This window comes from Sceloporus occidentalis, unplaced genomic scaffold (assembly GCF_023333645.1).
Source record: "Sceloporus occidentalis isolate IW3139 unplaced genomic scaffold, rSceOcc1.0.p SCAF_11, whole genome shotgun sequence".
Lineage (NCBI taxonomy): Eukaryota > Metazoa > Chordata > Lepidosauria > Squamata > Phrynosomatidae > Sceloporus > Sceloporus occidentalis.
In genome coordinates this window covers 10,934,640-10,957,419 of record NW_028316991.1, presented here as the reverse complement: position 1 = coordinate 10,957,419, position 22,780 = coordinate 10,934,640, and the positions used below count along the sequence as shown (strand labels likewise).

General features: G+C 40.4%; 1 protein-coding gene across 1 annotated transcript; it reads right to left on the bottom strand.

Moving 5' to 3' along the window:
• Positions 1–4,031: 4,031 nt before the first annotated feature.
• On the bottom strand, positions 4,032–22,384 carry LOC149305557 (putative C-mannosyltransferase DPY19L4). Its single transcript, XM_089477572.1, has 20 exons — positions 22,305–22,384; positions 20,507–20,640; positions 18,414–18,527; positions 15,418–15,542; positions 14,196–14,286; positions 13,387–13,508; positions 12,602–12,747; positions 11,855–11,978; positions 10,593–10,727; positions 10,228–10,359; positions 9,919–10,017; positions 9,735–9,808; positions 8,951–9,109; positions 8,667–8,786; positions 7,670–7,790; positions 7,196–7,252; positions 6,615–6,697; positions 5,928–6,060; positions 4,566–4,724; positions 4,032–4,196 (listed from the first exon to the last, which is right to left on the bottom strand). Exons 1-20 carry the CDS (start codon positions 22,382–22,384, stop codon positions 4,032–4,034), a joined length of 2,373 nt encoding a protein of 790 aa, XP_089333698.1.
• Between the last annotated feature and the right edge of the window lie 396 nt (positions 22,385–22,780).

Here is a 22,780-nt window from a genome sequence, read left to right as displayed (position 1 = left end):
CCATTACTGAAACATTATAACCCAACATGCTTGTCTTATAATACACGGCCCGGTGTCAGAGAACTAATAGAAAGGATTACCAGAAAACCATTTCCCACATACTGCATCCCCCTCCAGCAAATACACTTAAAGGACTAATATGTAACGTTGGTTTCCCAGGCTGAACCGAAGGGTTACAGAGACCGGCTGCTTTGTTCTTGAGACGTGGAAATATTCTTTTACGCAACGGACCCACAATACCAAGCTGCTCTGTTCCATTATGAGGAATTTGATACATGGTATTAAAATGAAATTAAATTCTCCGTTACCAAAAACAAGCTTGTTATATGAGAAGCCACACAGCTCATACATCACAAATGTGATTACACTGAGAATCCTAAAGCGGCCGACGAGAATGACATCATTCCCAATACGTTTATATGGAAACGGAGACCTATGATGGAAAAGAATCAAAGTTTTTTATTATGTTTATCAGGTTAAAGGTCGGCTGATACATATAAATACATAGCTATATATACGAAAATTCCTACCTCTTGAATTTTATTCATTTCTTCTGAAGCAGAGACCTCCGAGGTTCCAAAAACATATGTTACTGTACATCTTTTTCTGTGCTGGCCCAATGTATGGTATCAACCAATATATCATATTGCATCATTTCCAGGTTTCTGTTGACGACAAACAGTATTACAATAGTCTATCGATCATGGAAAGTTGATACGTGTCTTATGAGCATTGTCAAAGCGAGTGAAAACGGGGCTATCACAGAACAACTGGGGCGGCTATCCCAGGACAAGGGTTTCCTTAGGGGCCCTCTGGGGTGTCCACGTTGACTGTGATTTCCAGGACACGCATCATTTTTACAGATTACAGACCAGCATGTAAAGTACTGCTTCCCACTATACAGTGGCAGAGACCCATTTTAAGAGGCCATGTTCTGAAATCAAATAATAGATTGCATGGAGTAGTTGGCACAGAAGACCTACACACAGCTGATTAGATTACACAGTTTGCTATATCAGCTTCGCTTCTTGAGATAACAGCTGCTATTAAACATGGCAGAGGTGTCTATAAAAATAGCGGTTGTGACTTTGATCATGGGGTAAACACGTGGAAGAAAATATCTTGGATAATTAACTTGAGGACAATTGTATACAGTACTGTGCGAAAGTTTTAGGCAGGTGTGGGGGAAAAAAAGGCTGTAAAGTAAGAAGGCTGTCAAAAATAGACACGGTAATAGTTTACTTTTATCATTTAACAAAATGCATTTGGTGTGACCACCCTTTGCCTTCAAAACAGAATCAATTATTCTACGTATATTCGGACACAGGTTTTAAGGAACTAGGCAGGTAGATTGTTCCAAACCTCTTGGAGAACCAACCACATCTCTTCCATGGATTTATGCGCTTCAGTAGCTTCTCTCTTCATGTAATCCCAGACAGATTAGATTTTTGAGATTAGGGCTCTGTGGGGGCCACACCATCACTACCAGGACTCCTTGTTCTTCTTTACACTGGAGATAGTTCTGTCATAGACATGACTTTGTCTGTATCTTTGAGGTCCTGGTCATGCTGCAGAATACATTTGGGGCCAAACAGATGCCTCCCTGTTGGTATTACATGATGGATAAATACCTGTGCTACTCGGCATTGAGGAGACCTTATATTCTGCCCGAATCCCCAACTCCATTTGCAGAAATGCAGCAAAAACTTGCGAGGAACCTCCACCATGCTTTACTTTTGCCTGCTCGTTCTTGTTACGCTCTCCAGCCCTTCTGTAGTCGGAGAGCTTTATTGTCACTCATCCTCATTCACTCTCTCATGCTATTTCACACTCTCACTCACGCTCTCTCTGAATATCTCCCTACCTTCACTGCCTACCGCTTCTGTGTCCATCTCCTTGACACGCTTCTTCTCTGTCATCTTTCTGTTCTTCTATCTTCTTTCCACATCCGCTGCTCTGTGGACATGGCCTCCCAGTGAACTACCACAAAAATGGCGTAGCCTCCAGATACAACCTCCCTCCTGTTTCTCCAATCTGGGGAGAGGGTTCCGACATTTTGCAGAAGTTAACCTGGAGGCCAGAATAATGAAGACATATTCACCGAGAAAGGGAAGCATTTTTGCATTATTTTGGCCTCTCTGTGCACTTAGGTAAATGGGTGGAGCCACAGGGACAGCCTTTCCACGGTTCAGCCAATCAGGGGACAGGGTGCATCTGTAGGTTCCACCCTTTTGCGAAAGTACACCAGGAGGCCAGGCTCATGGAGAAGCGGACGAAGAAAGACGTGAGAAGAACAAGACAAACAAGAAGATGCAAGAGGACAAGAGGACGATGCAAGAGGAATATGACGGAACACAGAATTAGTTGGTGGCGAAGGTAGAGAGGCATTAAGACACAGAGTGTGAGAGAGAGCACATGAGTGTGGGAGAACATGAATGAGAGTGTGAGATAATTGTACAAGCCAGACAGCCAAAGACATATTTACCCCTGGCGGGTACAAGTAAACAACATTATAAGTGTAGATTAATAAAAAAAAAAAAAAAAGTTTATTGGAAACCATTCATTTCTGGTTTTTAAAACACAAACGTATATGGTAACAGGCTGTGTGTACTGCAGGCGGCGTTGGTATCTGATCAGACGTATCTCAGTACCATTTTAAAATATAAACGCCATTCCATCACACCGATACAAATACATTTGCGGCAGGAATGTCCCCCAATGCTACCTTCCATGCATCATTTCTATTCTTGCAAGTAACATATGTGTAACACGCATGGTTTTAGCTTTGACAAAACACTTTGGTTGCTGAGCCAATGCAAGTATTTATAATTATTCTTTCCAAAGAACATAAGCTCCATATGTGAGAGTCCATTAAAAAGATCACACAGCTATCCGGTCATTCATTTAAAAAAAAAAAAACAAAAAACTACAGTATCAAATCAATATCATGTTTAGTTATCTAATAAAAGGCAGCTTGAGATAATGCAAACATAATAAAAAAAGAGACAATAACAGCAAAACAGTTGTTTCAGTGCAAAAAGTCGAGTTTCCATGAAGAATAACGTTTTCCAATCGGATGCATTGATCTTTGGGTGTTTTCGGGAGGTAGACAGGGTAGATAAAGCATCGGGGTTAGGGTAACATGAGATCCTCCAAATGATTTTCAGACTGCAACTTTGTTAAAGATGATAGCAGAATAAGGTGGCAAGTAATCCATAAATCACTTAAGGACCAGCAGTCGATTAATCACCGGAGTGATGGTTAAAGCCGCAGCATTGGTTGCTATCACCACTTTGCAACCAAATTACCGCCAAGGTTTACTGACCATCATGGGTGATGCGGTTTAACAAGAACTAAAGATACATGTGTGACCAAGTTGAAAAACGTAAATAAACGCTTATATTACAGAGTTTGTAAGAGAAAGGAAAAAAAGGAAAAAAGCAGGGACTGGTCCAAAAAAAATAAAATAAAAAATAATCCTAATATATAAATTAAGATTTCCCTAATAACAGCCTGACGGTCTAACACTATCTTAAATATCCCAACAGGTAACAGACGTAACCGTCTCTCAAATGCTGGCCAATCATGCTGCAAAATATTATGCTTGTGAGTCCAAAAAAAAACAAAACATGTAATGGTAAATTAAAAGAAAAATAAATAAAAACACTCAGGGTTAGTCTACAGCAAAAGTTTTAAAAATGATGCTCAATTTTAAAATTGCACAATTAATAATTATTAATCATCTTAACGTTTGGAGTATCCACACGGGTCCAGAACCTGTTCCTGGGCTCCTGAACTATACAACCCACCAAGATTTTTTTTTTTTTTAAAAGAAGCTTTTTTGTTATTGACGAGGAGGATGGATCCCTTCGGATTACAGCTTTGTTGTATTTTTTTTCTCATCTCGGTGCGAACAAAAACACCATTGCATAAAGGTTAAGGGCCAACAACCAAGCACAATCTACACCGATGTCACTCCAACAATTAGAGGGCAGGCTACTCATGTCCCAAGATGAAGATCCGCTTTGGTTTCAGTATTGGAACGATATCAATGTGTTGATTTTATAAACAGAATAAGATTTGTTCCAGAAAATCTTTGTGAAGTAGTTGACGTACGGAGAATAATTCATTTTAATTTCTTGGCAAAACCGTCCATACTTGGAATAGGAATACACATCTCCATCTTCAGTCACCACCTGTTTGAATTAAAAGGGCAAACATTACAGATACGTTTATGCTGTATACCCGTTATTTGTAAGGAAGTACAATATATATATATTACGAGAAGTTGCAGCTCCAGATCTGCAGCGCACCGCCCCGCATGGTCTGGCATTTGGGCCACTTTTGCAGGAGCTACGAACGTTAATTTAAGGGGACAGTCAGCTATCATACGCATTAAAGTGCATACGATGGCTTGAGTGTCCCTTTAAAGTGTTATTCGTGTTAGTACTCCATTCTGAAGCAGTAGTAAGTGCTGGGCTGGTGCCACACGTGAAGCAATGGAATTGTTCTACATTTTAAGCTACAAATTCATATTTGCCACAGAGACACAAAATACAACTCACGTGGTCATTGGCAACATCCAGCAAATCCTTCACCCGGCAGCCTTTCATTCCTGCCACGTCATTGCAGATTGAGTCTTCAATGACGACATATGTGGCCTTATAGGAGGCGAGGATCTTATAGATGTCTTCAGCAGACCTCATGCCATAGATTTGATATATCTGGAGAAAAAGAAAAAACTACTCTTTATGCCCTTTTTAATAGCAGCTTGGTGGAGAAATACTTTATATTCCTAGAGTAACCATTTAATTTCCTATAACAAATGCGTATAAACAGAACGAGGTGTACAAAGTCAAACATATACATCTTAAAATAGGAAGAGTCCAATGACTGACTGCACTCCCTCTAGTGGCCACTTAAGTGAATACCAGCTACTATATTCTTACTTTTAATCCAAATAAAATAAAAACCCTGAAAATACAAATTACCATATTACAACAGCTGATTTACAACTAGGGGTTTAGCTCGATTTTCAGAAGAATGGCAATTTCGGTCGGGTACTGACCGAAATTCACATAATATATCCTAACACCCCAAACAGCCCTCTGTTACCCCCCTCTTCCAAAATAACCGTTTAACCGTTTCCTAGAAAATTCTCCTTTAATTACGCAACTGAAATCAATGCAAACATTGACCTGCGACATAAATCGGTCATTGCAGCGGAATGTTTTGTGCCGAGGCTCTGATTCACGAATCGATGTTAAAGCCTCGTCTCTGAAGGTCAGTGCTACGGGGAACAAACCGGCTCAACCATGATAGAAGACCGGCTAATACACAGAGCAATGCTACAACAGTAACTGTGTTAGTTCATGTTTAAGGGAGTGTGCCTCTACCACTTATGATGGGAGGCTGTTCTATCTATCTGCCACCCTCTTGGTAAAGTAGAAGTTAAATTACATCAACATATATTTTCATTCATACACAGTAACTGTCATTCTCCCCTAATGGCTGGGGTAAGATTGTTTTGTAGCCGGTGTGTAGAGAGGGTAGGAGTGGAAGATCAGAGCAGAGGGACTCTCAGGGAAATAATAATTTTACATTTGGAGTAACTTTTAAGAATAAGGAAAACGGTCAAAAATGTCTAAGATAGTCCTTAGTAGAAGCTGTTACCTTTGGTTGGGCCAACATAAGATGAAGAGATCTATGAGATCCTGAAAGCGTATATACGCGATTCTACATCCGACGGCCCAATGAAAGATTTCAAGTTTATTAGAGTGCCAGCAGATTTCCTATTATTATTACCTAAAAGTCACTACACAAGGGGCCGATAAAGCCCCCATTATTATTCCACCCCACCATGTAAAGCAAACCCCGGCCGTTCATTACACCGCAATGTTGCACAACCGCACTAGTCAGCGACTCACATTTTCATTCCTTTTCATGAGGTCTTCGTCATTATAAACTGGCAGACTTGTCACCATCCATCCGGTGCATAATCTAATGGTGCCCATTAGCTGGGGACTACCGGCAAACACCGCTGCAAGGGGAGCGTGACTTCTGTAACGGGAAGAAATGTGTACGTCAATGTATATGCACTGATTGGGCTGAGATAACAGCTAAAATACATACGCATGGCTAATATGCAGCTATTAGAAAATGTTAAATAAAACCGGTATTTGTTTTAAACAGAAACAGTAGATTTTCTACTTTTTAACACATTGGGTAAGGAATAGAAAACTATTTGGAAGAATGTCCATAAGGCATAAGAACTTTTTATTTTGCATAATGCTATACTAGCAGTAAAAATGGCGGGGAGGGATTTCCCCCAACAATAAACACCGAGATATGGTTATTCTTGATGATTTCTGGCTCCTCTGAATGACTCGACAGACAAACATTGATGTGTTTTTGACTTGATTCGTGGGTGAGAACGGGGTAGGTGTTACTAAATCCTGCGCTTACTTTAGAACGACTTGTTCGCTTATAATAAACTTAAAAAAACAAGGTATAGAAAACAATCTATAGAGTTCAAACATATGGATTCTGTCATTCAGTGTGAGCGGAGTATTCAGCAGGACTTTGCCTCTCGTCACACATAGATCCTCACTTACTTTATCCAGTTCATGAGCTCAATTGTGTCGGACTCATAGTGCTCCTCCAGCTCGGAAAGCTCTGTGATGATCTTGGGTAAAAACTGTCAAAAAAAGGCAGACATACAAGAGTGACAGGCAGAATGTTTTTTTTTTTGGTTTTTTTTTTTAAAGACAACATAATTACCGTATTTATGCTAACATTCCCAACCATCTCTTTGGGGTTTATTCACTAAAGTTGGAGTCGTCAGGAGAGCTTGCAAAATTGTGGTTTCAGCTCCTATTACCAGACCACATAAAATCCCCCGACCCTCTCAGTCTTTAGTGATGAGGGTCTAAACTAACCAGTAGTCTGTCCCAAATCCAACACATACACTATGGAAGCAATAGAACGGTGTTAATGGACACATTTTCTCTCTCCCCCTCTTTATACATCTTAACTTAGTTTTTTCCAAGATTTGCACAATTATTCCTTCCATGGTCTTATATTCACCCTATCGATAAGTTGCTGATTGTTGGTTATTGGTTAAGCATCCAGCGTCTATAACACGACGGCACAGATAGGGTAAATTCTATGAGAAAAACACCCGCTGATATCTCACCTCTCTCCATAAGCTGAAGCCAATTACAGTGGGAACTGCGGTGCTTAAAACAAGAGCCTAGAATAAGAAAAAAGAGGACATATCGGTGTACATTTTGATTGGTGCATTGGAAATACTGGTGTTTATTCACTAAATGGGAGTTTGTGTGTACCAATAAATATTTTATTTCACTGATGCATAATGTAGGGAAAACCCTGTAGAGTCAGCCCCGTGCATAGATAAACATATAAATGTTACAGATTTAACATCTGCTGCTTGAAATGTCTCAAGTCACATTTTAGGGACTACACGCTGATGTTTCCGATTCATTTTCCCATCATTAACTGAAGAGGAGAAATGCAGAGCCAGATTGTAAAAGCATAATATTCATTTAAGGACGTCTGCCTGAGAACTGTGTTTGTTGCCTGCTAAAAGTAATTACATGCCATTCTCTGATCGGTCACTATTAATGAACACAAATCCTCATTTCATTACCAGCAGGACCGGGTGGATGGCTTTCAGACGGATCCATTTGAAAAGCGTTATCCAAAGTTCAGGTGAACAAACCCCAAACGCAGCCAGCATGCACACATATGGTGTCCAAAGGTACTTCATGCTGAAAAACAGTAAACAAGGGTTAAATCGATTTGGAATGGCACAGAGATGCTTCTTATTAATATTGGAACCTCATTTTTAAATATATATCCACACGCTCTGGGGAAAAAAAGATCAGTATGTTTTATGCACGTCTGTACACTGCTATACTCTCTCTAATCTCTCTTGATTTTATGTTAAATGGATTTGCTCTAGAAAATACCCCTCGTCTTATATTAGAGATCGTTTTATAATCCGAGTTCAAATAGAGATTTGACTTTAGGACTAAGATCCAGATCCCCCGCAGCGCTGCAGGGACCTGGATCCTCCTCTCTGGCAGCCTGTGGATGTCTGAGCGATGGGCTTCTATGACGGAGCACCAGCGTCACATTAGCTTCTGATGCTCCATCACACGAGCCCCAGTGGAAGTGCCAGCAGAAGCGGAGGTTGTCTAGGCGCACAGTCTACGTGCAATGGCCACCGGCTGCCCCCACTAGACACCAGGGAGTCTGGAGCACGAGGGACAAGTCTGGGGATGCATTGGTAAGTTTGGGGGGGCAGAGTGGCATATAGGGTGGTATAAGGCATATCTGGAGGGGCAGATGTGCATAACTCAGGCGCAGGTTGGCAAAAGGAAATAAAAACAAAAAATGCATTTTTCTCAGTCATAGTTTTTATTAAATATGAAAAAATAGTTTACATGTGAATTAATATTTAGTAGTAAAACTTCTTTCCTATAGGGTAGTCTTATATTCGGGCTTTTTTCCTAAATTAGTATTAAAATTTTGGAGGGTCGTCTTATAATCAAGTAAATACAGTAATTAACCAAAATGATCGTCTCTTGTGTAATGTCAGAGCTGAACGTGTGTTAAGGCTGCTCACATCAGAATCAGCTTACCCTTCAAAAAGCATCGCTAGTGAACCCAGCAGGAGACCCTGCACGACATGATACACAACTTCCGGACGTTCTCCTATTCGACCCTCCTCGAGCGTCACTTTGGTGCTTGCTGGAATGCCTCTGCACGTGGGTAAATGAGAAAGAGATGTAAATGAGAAAGAGACACACACACACACACAATGTACTGTTCCATCTTTTTGTGATTCAGAGCAGTAATTTTTTTTTTTTGTAAAAACATTTTGAATGATTGAAGCACAGAGAAATGTTAGGAGATGAGTACTTACGAAAGCCTTCTATAGATGCCCTGAGATACAGAGAATAGGCAAATCAGCAATACCAGGATATAGAAAGGCAAGAGCGAGGACTGTGTCAGCCGTAAGATGTATTCCTGGGATGGAGGCTGAAAGGATTCCTGACATAGCAGCCAATTTACTGTGAAGTTCCTGGATTGAAAAGACACAAGATTTAGGGTTTGGTTTTTTTTACATTTCGCAGCGTCGGTGACGAGACCCATCGACAGGACCGACGAAATCGCTATAAACAGTGATTGCCAAGTGTTCTCATTTTGCAACCCAAATCCCCTTTCCTACGGAATCAGATAGTTTGATTGGTATGAGTGCATCACCACAGTATCCTGTCCTAAAAGTCACGAAGAATAATGTTTAATTGTCTAAATAAATAAAATTATAAACAACAATATCAGCAGGTCACAAAGTTGGGTAAGAAAATGTTGGTAAAGCCCTGCCCCTAGCCATGCGTTCAACAACATGCCCTGAAATAAAGGCGACCCTCTTTAACCATTTGAAACGACTGCAATGATGATAAAGATGAAAACTGAGTTTATATTAAAGACTTATATTAAAGCTATATTAAACTAACCACGACAGCAGGTCTTAAAGCAGTTTCTCAACACTTTTATAAAAAAAGAAATGTACCAATTTACGATCACCTTACATCTTTAACTGAAAAGTATATTAATCACATTTAGGTAGTAATTTAGAAATAAATAGTAAAATATTTTCTGTCTTCAGACTTTTATAGCAGAGATATATAACATATATAACTCACTTGGTCATGTTCAGCCCAAATTTTACTTGGAGGAATCTCAAAAGTTGTCGATTTTCGTTGTGAGGAACAACAGTCTGTGAGAGGGGGGAAAAACATTTCATTTTATAATAAAAGCAGTATGAGTTTTACCTTAACATTTCCCCCCCCCAAAGTGATCTAAAATATACTTTACAATGTCACCTACCCTCAATAAAAAATGAATTGATACCGCAATCGTAAACGCCAGATAAAAGTACATGATCTTCATCACCTTCGCCCGGAATGTGCCCTTTTTGACAGTGATCTATGAAAGCAAGGAACACTTGGTTAGCGTGGGATGGATCACAGAGATGCCACAGAGACGACTGCAGAGGTTTAGGGGTTCTTTATATACAGTAGTTTTAGAAAAAGAAGTAGTGACGCAATCAGCAGGAAGATTACACTGGTTTCCGTGGCGATTGCTGTAAACCTCATTCTCGAGGTGCTCTATGCACATTGTCCCATGGAGCGTTACCTGGAGGCTTCTAGCAATCATTGATCCCACAACAAGGCTTAACAACGGCGAGGTCAGCAGGGCCGTGTTCTCAAACTGGAGCAAATATCCCACCGCCGCAGAGAAGACATACATTTTATGGATTTCATGAACCTGCAGAACAGAAATAATACCCATTATATGCCTATTTATGCAACGGTTAAGCCAAGTATCAGTAATAACCCGCTTTTGGTACATAAAAACTATAAAAAGTGTCGGTGGCTATTCTGGAACATGTACAATGGGTAAACAGGACATAACAGTTGGATTTTGATTTACTGAAAGAACATTTAAGGATCCAGAAACCCGCCTGGCACCACGAAGCCCACCGTGACCGCTTGTCATACCTTCTCCCTTTGGACTAGCGAGAAGCCATCTAGAAGACACAGAGTCAAGGCCTGTATGAAGAGCAAGTAATGGCTATACTCCCACATCATTATGAACGTATAGGTAGAGGCGCTCATCAGCAAGTAGCAGAACCTCTGAAAGAAAAATCAAAAGGGACACAAATCAGGAACTACGGCCAGGAGATCTGGATCATGCGTGTTCGTTTTCCCATCGTATGTAAAGGAGAAACACAAGGTTTTACAGTACGTGCGACCAAACAGTAGGGGAACATAACCACAGCAAATGTATAATATTTCCACACCAATAATTATATATTTCAGATCTTTGGTGTTATATATGTAACAAGCAGGACCAATACACAAGCCCACATAATGGAAAAGGATCCTATGTTTCTACATCAATTTTTAAGCAACACAGTGATGTCCCCACTTGTGTAAACAACTTAATATAAGTGATTTCAACAGACCTTCCCGGCTCTTAACTTTTTTGCCGTCTATATATATATATATATATATGCAATGGTAATCTAAATATAAAAAGATTCAGAATATAAGTCGATACAAAGAAGGACGATAATTACATAGTATATATAAGTCAGTGGTTGCCATTATAGATATGACAGAGCACTTTAGCCATGATCAGCTGCTGTGCAATTACGCTGCGGTTCTAAAAAGAGATAACGGCTTCTTATAGCAATGAGCGTCCAGCCATTATTAGGTTAACATCACATCCACGGCTGCTTAATGATAGCGACGGACTGCTTGGAAAGGGTTATGCGGCCCAAGCGTACGACATTCGCGGGCCAAATCCAGTAATAATAAACATAAGAGCGTGATATGCTGCAAAGGGGAGAATGATACAATGCAATTCTGTCAGGTTTTATAAAATTAAAATTAGCCGATCGAGACAGCAAGTTGTATAAATGTGCCCTTTAAACTTGTATGTCTTGAGATTGGTTACTATAATGTATTGTTTTATATAGCGCCATCACATTCCGTAGCGCTGTACAATGTTTCAACTAAAGTATGGGTGTATTAACCCTCTGGCTCTCAAAAGGTTAAAATTGGGGACAACTTTGAAGATGAATTGAACTTTGAATTGTAAAGTATTTAAAGCTTTCCATTTTTATATTTTAATGCAAATGCCTGCTACTGGTGATTAGATAAACACCCAATCGTCTTTCAAAAAGGCCCCTTAGCGCGATATTTATAAATAGTACATGTTCGAGCAGACCTGCCAGCTGTTGCAGACACGCTTTTACCTCCACAGAAAAGGTGACGTTGGTTTTTAAATAGGCCGTGAGAGCCGCGACTTGGCAGGCAAAATACGGCAAAGCCCAGTTTTCTCGGAGGGGAAGGGACTGCTCCATTCGGGTGGTATCTGTCCTGAAACAAAGGGCAAAAGACAATGATAAATTAACAAACAAATATGAATTACTTATTCCACAATCTTTTCCTCTAAAACTCCTGTCTTGGTGTTTCTTCTATACGCAGGCATTTATTCAGCGCTACAAGCCAGAGCAACAGAGCAATAGTCTTGGAGGGCGTCTAACAGGCCGCCATTTTTTGCATATTCTGGCTTGAGCAGAGGAATACCAATGAAAAGTTCATCAAACTACTGGTTTGGAGTCCTGCACCCCTGGACTACATTAAGCTACGGGTGCAAAGAAGAACAGCCTGGCGGGAGAAGCCGGAGCGGCAGATTGTGGTTGTGGGTTCATTCCTTACTGCAGAAAAACCAGATGGGTTCTCATGATGGTCACTCTTTACGGCACAAGACATGCAGAGTAAAAAGCCACTGTTTTACAATCGTTTTCTACAGACAGAGTCAAGCTCTGAACTCTAGAAAGACATATTTTGTTTCTATTTGAGAAACCTAATATTTTAGTATTTTTGGAAAAAGTAGGAATAACGAATAATGTCATCCTTGATGCCAAATACAGGATGCCATGTGAGTTTGGAGCTATAGGAACGCATAAGCAATGTTAGAAGTTTAGCTCTGCTCATACCTATTAATGATAAACCAGGCCACCGTCAGCATGCCCGCCAGCCAGCTTCCGCTCATTATCCAGCTAGTCACAAACAAGGCACTGGCGTAAATTCCTTGCAAGCCAAAGAGGATCCCGATATAGAAATACACGGGATCGACAGCACCCTGCAAACAGCAAATAAAAGTTATATACATGTTATAACACCCCATTTCTCCATTCACTGAGGATGATGTGGGTTGTAGTAACATTATTTTCTCTAATTGGGATGTCCTCTGAATCAAAAACACATAACATTATCTATGTCAAACATTGTTGATTTGATCCATCGCTAAACAAGGAGCCAGGTCTGGGAATCGAGTGCAAACCAGACATTCCATTTACCCAAATCTGTAATATATGATTTACGCGTGTCCGAGTTACTGAGGCGCAGAACAGATATGAGGTGTTACTGGTTTCCATGTGATTTACGCTGTATTGTAAGTCTCTGAAGACAAATGTAGTTTAGATATCGCCCTAATTGTTGGACACAAAGAACATGTAGGGGGGCTACTACACGACTACTAAACTAAACCCTAAAGCACTTGATCTCCAAAGACATGCTTAATACATTATGTGCCTACAACCCCCCTGGCACAAGCTAGGAGCGTATGTTGAGTCTGTTCCTTTCCCATAGAGACTTTAAGAAACTATTAAAGAAAAGACAAATAGATAAATAATTAAACACAAAATAAAAAAAATAAAAAACACCCAAAGTTTCAGTTTTCAACTAAAGAAAGAAAAATGAAAGTGCCAGCTTGGTTCACCTGGCTGCTGGACATCTGGTAGAGCGCGCTGGCTATCAGCTCTGGGTACAGAGACATCTGCTGCACAGCGTTGATGGTTTTCAGTGACACCGTCTTGTTGTTGTAGGCCAGATCAAACACACCTGTCAGAAACATCGGAACACGTGAAGCACAGGCGTACAAAACACTGCCGAGGGCCACAAAATAATATTCAGCAGCTTGGGATTCCAGGTATTTTTTCAGGTATGTGTTATGCCCTTTTTTAGTATTATTCTTGTAATGTCCTACAACAGGTAAATCAGGCGATTGTATTGGATATGTGGGGCACGTCTTCCCCGCACCCATCACTCACTTTTACCGTCTACTCACTTATTTATTAAAAATGTTTGGAGTCGAGGTGTTCGCTACTGTCCCAAAGACTGCTTTGATTATAAGAATATGAGATAAATATATATTATATATATATATGTTATATTATATATATATATTGGAAAAAGGCAGAACTATTTGCCGCCAGCTATGTCCTGCCTTACAATTCCATGACATTAGAGACATACGATTTTTTTTTTTTTTATTATAAATGGTTATCCATTTGGGATAATCTGATCTATAGTACTGCAGGTTTGTGTTCATGTCCCGTTGGAAGTGACCGTCGAAGCACATGCACAGCTTTGTCTTTCAGAGACAATGAGAAAGTTATAGAAATGAACACTAATGTGGTAAAATTGGCTTTGGGGGCCTAATTACGCAAGTACCACGCAAGGGGAAACTCTATATCGTGAGCTATATTAGACAATTCGGCTTGTTGAATAAAAGCAGAAAGCATATACCTCTTTCAAAGGACGGAGCCCGGAGCATGTCTTTATAAAAGGAATAATATACAGCACCATCTCCTTGAAAGGTTATTTCTCGTTCAAGGTCCTTAAAAAAAAAAAAAAGAAAGAACAGAAAAACTAAAATATTTGCTTGACGTACAAGCTTTTTGTTCTTGGACTCTTCTTCCATGGAGAGGAAAAAAGGAACCCCCTGGAAATCCTGAGTGAGCTCTGGAGCTAAATGGGAGCGAGTAACTCACACGTGTCCTCCGAGGGCCAGGAGTTGGAGAAACATCTGGAACGTGTTCTGAGGAATACCTCTATGCATTTGGAGTACCATTAAAAGGAAAACTATTACAATACGGGGCCCGTCTGGACAACGATAGCGAAAAAGGAGAGTTTAAATGCACATTTTGTACAATCAACACCACCTGGCATATTGAGGCAATGCCGCTTCATCCAGAGGGCATTAAGCACCTGCTCAAGGCTAACAGCAACTGCTGCAAGTATCCTGTTAAACCTCAGGACTGTCATTACACCTAAACATTCATTCTCCTCCCAAAGGACCCCAATTTCCACATCCAGTGCCCCCTTCATGGCAGCAGCCTAATGACAGAATACTCAAGTCTGTTAAGTACTAAAAGCTTTGGGGTGGTTTATAAACCCTGGACATCAATGTTCAAGCAGGGCACCCAACGCAGAGGTTTGCGGATTAAATCCCGCTGCTCATCCGGCACAAAAGAGCAGCAGCCAACATAGAACCAAGCATTTCACATGGAAACACTCCGCAGCGCACGCAGGGCAGACCGGTAACGTAAAAAGGTTTACAGTACTGCTCCTTTAAACGTTCTACAGGCTTTAGTTGCTATTCTATATCAGAGTTTTGTTGGTAGAACTGATATTAAGTTTTTTGCAATTAATAAAGGCCGTCTTACTACACTGACTGGAAAAAGGCAGGCTGCTATCAGAAACATTTCTGTGGAGACGCACATCCCCCCCCCAGAGCGTTGACCTCCATGAAAAGACTATGTAGAAGTTTTACCACAAAAGGAAATAAAGTTAGTGGTGAACGGGGAGGAAACAGACGCGTCAAATGATTAACTACCGAAAAAAGAAAAAGGAGAACCATTTAGCCATCAATTGTTATAGAAAGTTAATAATGTAAAAAAAAGTAACTTTATGAGCTACTCTAGAGAAGACGACATGTAACTTGTTGGACTAAAGGATCACGACTTACCCGTCGACTAGAAAACCAGAATTTGCGCTCGTGGTACGTAGACAGGTAGACCGCGTACATCATGCCACTGGAGACCGCGGCCAGACAACCGAAGAAAAGCTTTGCAAACCGCTGCAGAGCAGCATCTGAAACGGACAGAACGGTTATAAGTCGCTCCATCAGAGCGTTTCTCATTTTCTCCTCCGCTCCAGCGTCCCTACATCTACATGTCCTATCCGACGAAGCTGCAAATAACCAACGTATAACACATACAACATCACATGGATAAGAATGGCGGCCTCATAAAGAAAGTTTATGGGGGCAAAATAAAGTAAAATTAGGTTGTCAATTCTACTGTATACAGCACTGGCCCTTTATTCTGTGTGTGTGTGTGTGTGTGTGTGTGTGTGTGTGTATGTGTATATATATATATATATATATATATATATATATATACACATACACACACACATACATGATACGGTTCAGCCTGCCTCAACTCAAGTATTTCCCAAAAGACCATTGGTGCACATAATTGGTTTTATTTTTTGGGTACAATTTCCAATAAAACAGCTACATTTCCCAATGGTGGCTTTTCTTTAAGCCCGCAGGATAACTAATTCTGAAATGTTGTAAGTAACGCCACAGTCTGATCACTCCGTATTGTGTGAAACTCAATGTGAATGATCAATTTACCATGCAAAACATCCCTGGATCAAGACATTTTACTAGCAAACTAGAGCGAACAAAGCCTTGTTACATTATGTAAATTCAATACACTGCTAAACATCTCCAACGCTGTTGAATGAAGCCATGTGTGCTTCCCCAGTCTGAAAAGACGAGGTTTAAATTCACGTTTTAGGAAATCCGTACAGCTAGAAATCCTGCTCTTTACATCACGATTAAAAGAAACGCGGCTTACGATAAACTAGACTTGTTACGGACATTCAGGTTTCATAGAGGTATTGCGGAATGAATGATGGTTTTAGCTGAAGAAGATAATTAGCTTCCTCCTAATGGCAAAGCGCCCTCCGTGGAGGCTAATTACGCTCCTTTCATGCATTAAGCTCCCAGGAATGTGTAAAGCAGATCGAGTTGAATGATTTGAGCTCCGGCTGCTGATCTGCGGCCGTTTCTGCAGCTAAACACGGCTTCCAACCATCCGTCTGCGCCTTCCAAGTGGCCACCGGCAACAGCACCTGCTATATGAGACGGTCACCACGGCCTCCTCGCGTAACACAAAAGACAAGGTTACTTTGTCTCCTTACGTTACACATAAGGAAAGAAATTAACCTGAGATATAAATCAGAGGTGGGTTCCTCTTGGACTCTTCCTGTGCAATAACCCCGTGGGCTGAAAAAGGTTAACAATGCAGTAGTTCTGAAACGATGGTCGGCCGCACAATAATAGGGCACTTCTTCTCTCTCCGGGGTGGATTGTAGAACCGGCTACAAAGACTACAGATACATGCTGGGGACAAAACGTCTAAGATCTAAAATCATCTGGAAAACTACGGATCCGTTTTCAAAAAATGATAAAGGGTACATTTAAACAGGTCGTTTGATCGGCACGTGTGAGCAAGAGAAATGTGTAGTTTAATCAGCATTTACAGCTGTATGAATAAAAATAAAAAAGGTAAAAAATAATAATAAACACCAGGTAGTGAATAAGTGAAAAAATAAAATAGAATAAAGTTACTTCCGCGGTACTGCAGCAACCCAGACAACACTCCTCTCAGTGTTCAACAGAAAAAGACACAGGTATAGGGGCGCATGTACATGTGGGGAAGAAAGTAAAAAATAATAGTGCAATATCTCAAAACAATAATGATAAAGTGTGAATGTGTAGTGAATGCACTCACAAAATACCGATGATATACAGGCTCTTCCAAATAAAATATTCTTTATTTTCTTCTATTTCTAAGATAAATATAAAAAGAGAAAAGAAAAAGCCAATGGTGCAGAATCCTCGTGTTGTGGTGTAAGGAATTTGGAATACACTTACAGGATAGTAGATTTCACCAGGCACTTCAATTAATGAAAGTCCGGAGATTGTCCATAAAACAACACTGCTTAAGTTGAATGATTTTCGGGTGCTTCTCAACGCGTTTCGCCTTGCGGCTTCCTCAGGAGAAAATCCGTAAATTCGGCTGCAGTAAAAAGTTTTGTCATTTTTTTTTTTTTCATTAATTGAAGTGCCTGGTGAAATCTACTATCCTGTAAGTGTATTCCAAATTCCTTACACCACAACACGAGGATTCTGCACCATTGGCTTTTTCTTTTCTCTTTTTATATTTATCTTAGAAATAGAAGAAAATAAAGATTCAAGCACCGTCAGCAGGTTAATCTTTCACTCGAGTGTAACTTCACGAGTTCGGAACTAATCTTTTAATAAATCACTCCAATAGTTCCTGGCTCACCTTGTGCTTCAAAATTATACTCAAAGGAGAAAAAATAATGCAAAAAGACAGTTTTTATACATTTCCTGTATCAATATAGTACAGGTGTTTATTCACTAAAAAGGAAAGTTTTCAGGGGAGATGTGGTTTCAGCTCCTTGACTTTGCTATACATTATGAAGGGCCAACCCCAGTGAGTTTCTGCTGCAGGACGCACTTGGCTGGCCCTGTATAATGCATAGTTAAATCAATGCAATCTCTCTAGTCAACTCAGCCCTTCCTGCTGGAGAAGTTTGCTAGGGTTGGCCCTCCATAGCAAACAATGAAGCAAGGGAGTTGTAACCACAATTCCCCTATAACTCTACTTTTGGTTAATAAACACTGGGAGACCAGATCAGCCATTTTTCTAGGTTTCACTTAATTTTACATGTTGGTTATCAGCACATGTAAAGCGCTTCCCTGTAGTATGTGGGATGTAGACTTACAGAACAGGTACAAGCTTTACACGCTCTGGCCAGCAACATGTGAAGTACACGTGTGTTCTGTTCCAAATCTGTAGATATCTCTGAACAATCACTAGTTCAGACTCTACCTTCACGGTAAGAAAAAAAACAACTTACACTTTGAGGACCTTCGGATCTTGGTTTTGTCTTTTGGTTTTTCAGTCTGCGCCGTTTCCTCCTTTTCGTCAAAGCTAACGCTCTTTCTTTGCCTAATCTCATCCGTTTGGGTCGCTAGAAAGAAAACAGAAAGAGATAAGATTGATGCACGGGCCACCACGCCGTATACAGACGTACTATTATCACCAGCACAATTCTGAACATCTTACAGCAAGTACCAGCGGCGGCTATAATGAATGTTATCAATTTATTCTTTTGTTGATCCATGAAGGTCCGGCATCAGATCCTCTGCAGAGCACAGAGATCTACACCATCCAAGCAGACATGTCCCTTTACACAGGTGGTAGATCAGGCCAGCCACTGAGCTCTATTAAAGTGGCTCTGCCATCTTCATGCTTTCTATGATAGTTATTCATTTTTTCTTAAACTTTTCTAAAACTTTCTTAAATTAAAAAAACAAAAACACATTGAAATGCGATACCCAGGATCCCGCACTCACCTTCCACCTCCATTCCAACTCAGTAATGCCTTTGGGCTGATCGTCTTCCTTTACAAACCGGTATACGTGTAGGGGTTAAAAGCAGATCATGCCGTTAAAACAGATGTGTTGATGTCAAACACCGGAGGCCGACTGCAACATTGATGAGGTGTCTGCGTAAAGCGCCCGGGTTCGATATATTACGCTGTATCACGCTGTATCACAAGATCTTTGTCCTGGCAGTCCTGAAACGATGCGAATAAAAGAACATATATTTTCAGTATCAAACACACCTGATGACAAGCATCAGATGGCTGATGCCCAACACATTGGGTTATAACCAGGGAAAAATACACTATACATATCATATCCCCATTATTAATAATTATTATTATTATTAACTCCAGAGTGGCCAGTGGGCAGATACATTGTATATTTCCATATGAATATGCTATACCAAAGGATCCCAAAAGAACCTCATCACTTCCAATGCTATAGGGGTGGCCGAAGAATGTATCTATCAATATATGCAATATATATGTGGAAGGACCCGATGAAGTATACATGGAGGGAAATTCTGACTTAAATCAATGTACATTAAAACATTTCTAAAATAACTCAAAATGAAACTTTACAATTAAAAAAGCAAAACAATAAAGCCGTGTGAAGGAGACAGCAGAAACGGCATGTCATTGGGCTTACTGCAGTGCAGCAGACTTCGGGAAAAGCAAGTTTAGTATAAGCACGTCAGCCATAACATCTGACATCGCACAGACATATTTATGACAGAAATAGAAAGCCCCCACCATACCTGCATCAAGTCCCGCACAGCCCTGCCTGCACTCCGCAAAGCTGCCATCCACAGACCCAGAAGCAGGAAGTGAAGCGGCAGGCAGCCTCAATCGACGGCCGATACGCCGAACCATTCAACAACCACAAAAAACTCCACAAACAAACAGTGGGGAAGCCCTTTGAAAGTGTAGCCTTTTTATGAATAAATGGCTTTGTCTTTTTTCCTCCCCTGAAGTCCCCCCCCCCAGGACCTCAGAATGTTTGATGGGTATTAAATTATTAGTATCACAGCAGTCTGCAGCTTTGAAAGTCACAATGATTTTTATACAAAAAGCATTTGTGTATATTAAAAACATTTTTATTCCGAATGCCTTACATAGTTATGTAAATAGCTATTAATAGGACACAGAAAATGTCTCCGCAAAGACCAGACCAAAGGGTTGAGTACATCGGCCATTTTTCCAGAAAACATGTACATGTTTCTAAACAGTACAGGGAAAAATCTGCCCTGAAATATGTGGGATGTATAACAGAATTCATACTTCCCACATACTGCAGGGGGAGCCCTTTCACATGCGGGCCACCATCATGTAACATTTATATCTGTCCTGGAAAACATGGCTGACATGGTCGCCATACCTGTATCTTCCAGGCTGCCCAACTGGCTCAATGTGCAGCTGTTATTCACACACACACACATGCAAAACATGTACACGCCAAGAGCACACATTAAGAGGAGACGAAGAAAGCTGTGAATGAGGTGGGGATAGGAAAGTCACGTAAATATGGTGTATACCCACACTTCTTACATCTCTCCCAGCACCTTGTGCTGACCGTACCTGACCATCCCTGACCATTCCTGACCATCGTGTGTAACAGACAAAAACTATTCTTAGCTGAACTTGTTTGTACGCTTCATTGACTCGCTTAATGATGTGCGACAAAACAAATAGTAATCTGAAAGTAAGAGCAAGAATCAAATAAAAGCAGAAACATGCCACTTAATATGATTGTTATTATTATTTTTATCTTTTATTGACAAAAACTAGAATTGATAGACCGAACGATACGTTAAATAGAGAGGGCCCTTCTCGTAAGCTTACTTTAAATTCTTTGGCATTACTGTAACTGATTATAAATGATATTTATATACATATATGATTATATATGAATATAAATGATATTTATATACATAAATGCTGGTTACAAGGCTCGAGAAGAGGTAATTATGTTAAGCACTCGGATAAGACTCTGCTACTTTGGGAAACCACTTTGTGTTGGATTCCTGGTCAATTTATAAGGGCTCATTTTTAGTGTTGACCACCTAAATCTTTACTTTTTCACCATATTTGTGATGTCATATAGGGAACATTTTTTATGTTATGTCAGGCCCAGGTTGAGTTCTATAATCCATTAAAGTTCATTTGGATTCTGTCTCTTCTTTTGAATATGGAGACTTTTTAAGCATCATTTCATATAGAAACATGTTTTCTGAGGTTTCCACACACATTACTTTTACTTTTGGATAAACGCTCACTTCCAAATAACAGGAAAAAGGAACACCAGGGGATGGAGAAATTTAGGGCCAAAGGAAGGACTGTCCGTCCTAAGCGGGGACACTCGAAGGTATGTAGTGCGCCCCACTCCCCATCCACTTCCCCTCCAACAATTGTGTGTGTCTGGCAGTAACATCAGCTGGCCCACCCCCATCCTGCAAGGGTGGGCTTCCAGGTATGGTTATGATGTAATAGCAGTAATGCAGATCCTTTACAAAATGTTAAGCACCTTCTCAAGCGTTTACATTCCGTGGTGAAAGATCCAGAAAAATGCTGACTATTACTAGAGATTACTAGAGAGAGTAAAATGCACAACAGAAAAATCCTGGGGAAATGCCCCTCTCCGCTCTTCCACCAAAGACCCCCCCGATGCAGGACGAAGGGTTTTTTCTGCTCCTGGTGAATGGGATGCTGTGGGCTGAGTTTGGGGGGAAGCAGAGCGCCTCTGGGTAGCGGGATTGAGTGGCTAACACGAGACTGTTGGGAGCCATGTGCGTACTCCTCTACTCAAATCCATGTTATGTGTTATTATTATAACATATATTATTATAATTATTACAATGCATGCACTACACTTCAATTTTTCCAATAACTAAAGATTTTGGAAATTAAGCTGAGCCAGTTTCGAACCTGTGGTGCTTTTTACATAAATACCAAAAATCAGTATTCGGGCCAGGACCTGCATCGGTACTTTTGGGATCTTGGTTTGATTGATTGGATCCCCCCATGTTAAGGGTGATTTCTAAATCATAACAAGGTGGCAACACATTCACAACACTGTTTAGTGCTATGCATTTTATTAAAAAATAGTAAGAAGTTATACACATACCTATTTGATAAATAATCCCAAATAATAATTGGCACATGTAAGTTTGGTGATTATGCCATTGCAGAGCACTGCCAATAGGGGGCAGCAGAGTATTGCATTATCACATGTAAAGGCAAAAGCACCACATTTACTTACCCTTTGATCTATTGTTTACATACACTGTATGACCAAAGGTATGAGAATCACATGACCATCACACCTATATGACCCTCTTTTTAACTGGGAGTGCTCCCCACCTTAAGGAAGGGGACCGAGGACAATGGTCCCACAAGGATCCAGTAGAACTCTCCCCAGGTACGAAGAGCAGAAACCCCATCGCGGATTAATTAATGAATGTGCTGGAGTTTATGGAACGAGATTTAGGTAGAAAATGAACAGACTAGATGGGCTGAATGCGTCTCTGTGTCCTTATCTCACTGTCTCGTGGAAAGTCAACCATGCTTGGCCCCTCAACTCTTTCACTTGTGTAAAACGGTTTATTTATCTACATAAGTCTCCCAAAGCTCGGTGTAAAGCCATTATATCTCAGAGTGAGAATTAGTTGCATTTTGTCATTTTTCCTAAAGAAATAATAATTTTCCCATTGTACAGCACCGCAGAATATGGTGGCACTATAGAAATAAAAAAATAATAACAATGGATGTGTTACGGAAATGAAATCTCTTTGTAATTCCATGCCAAAGAAATGTATGAAACATTTACACGGATTTTA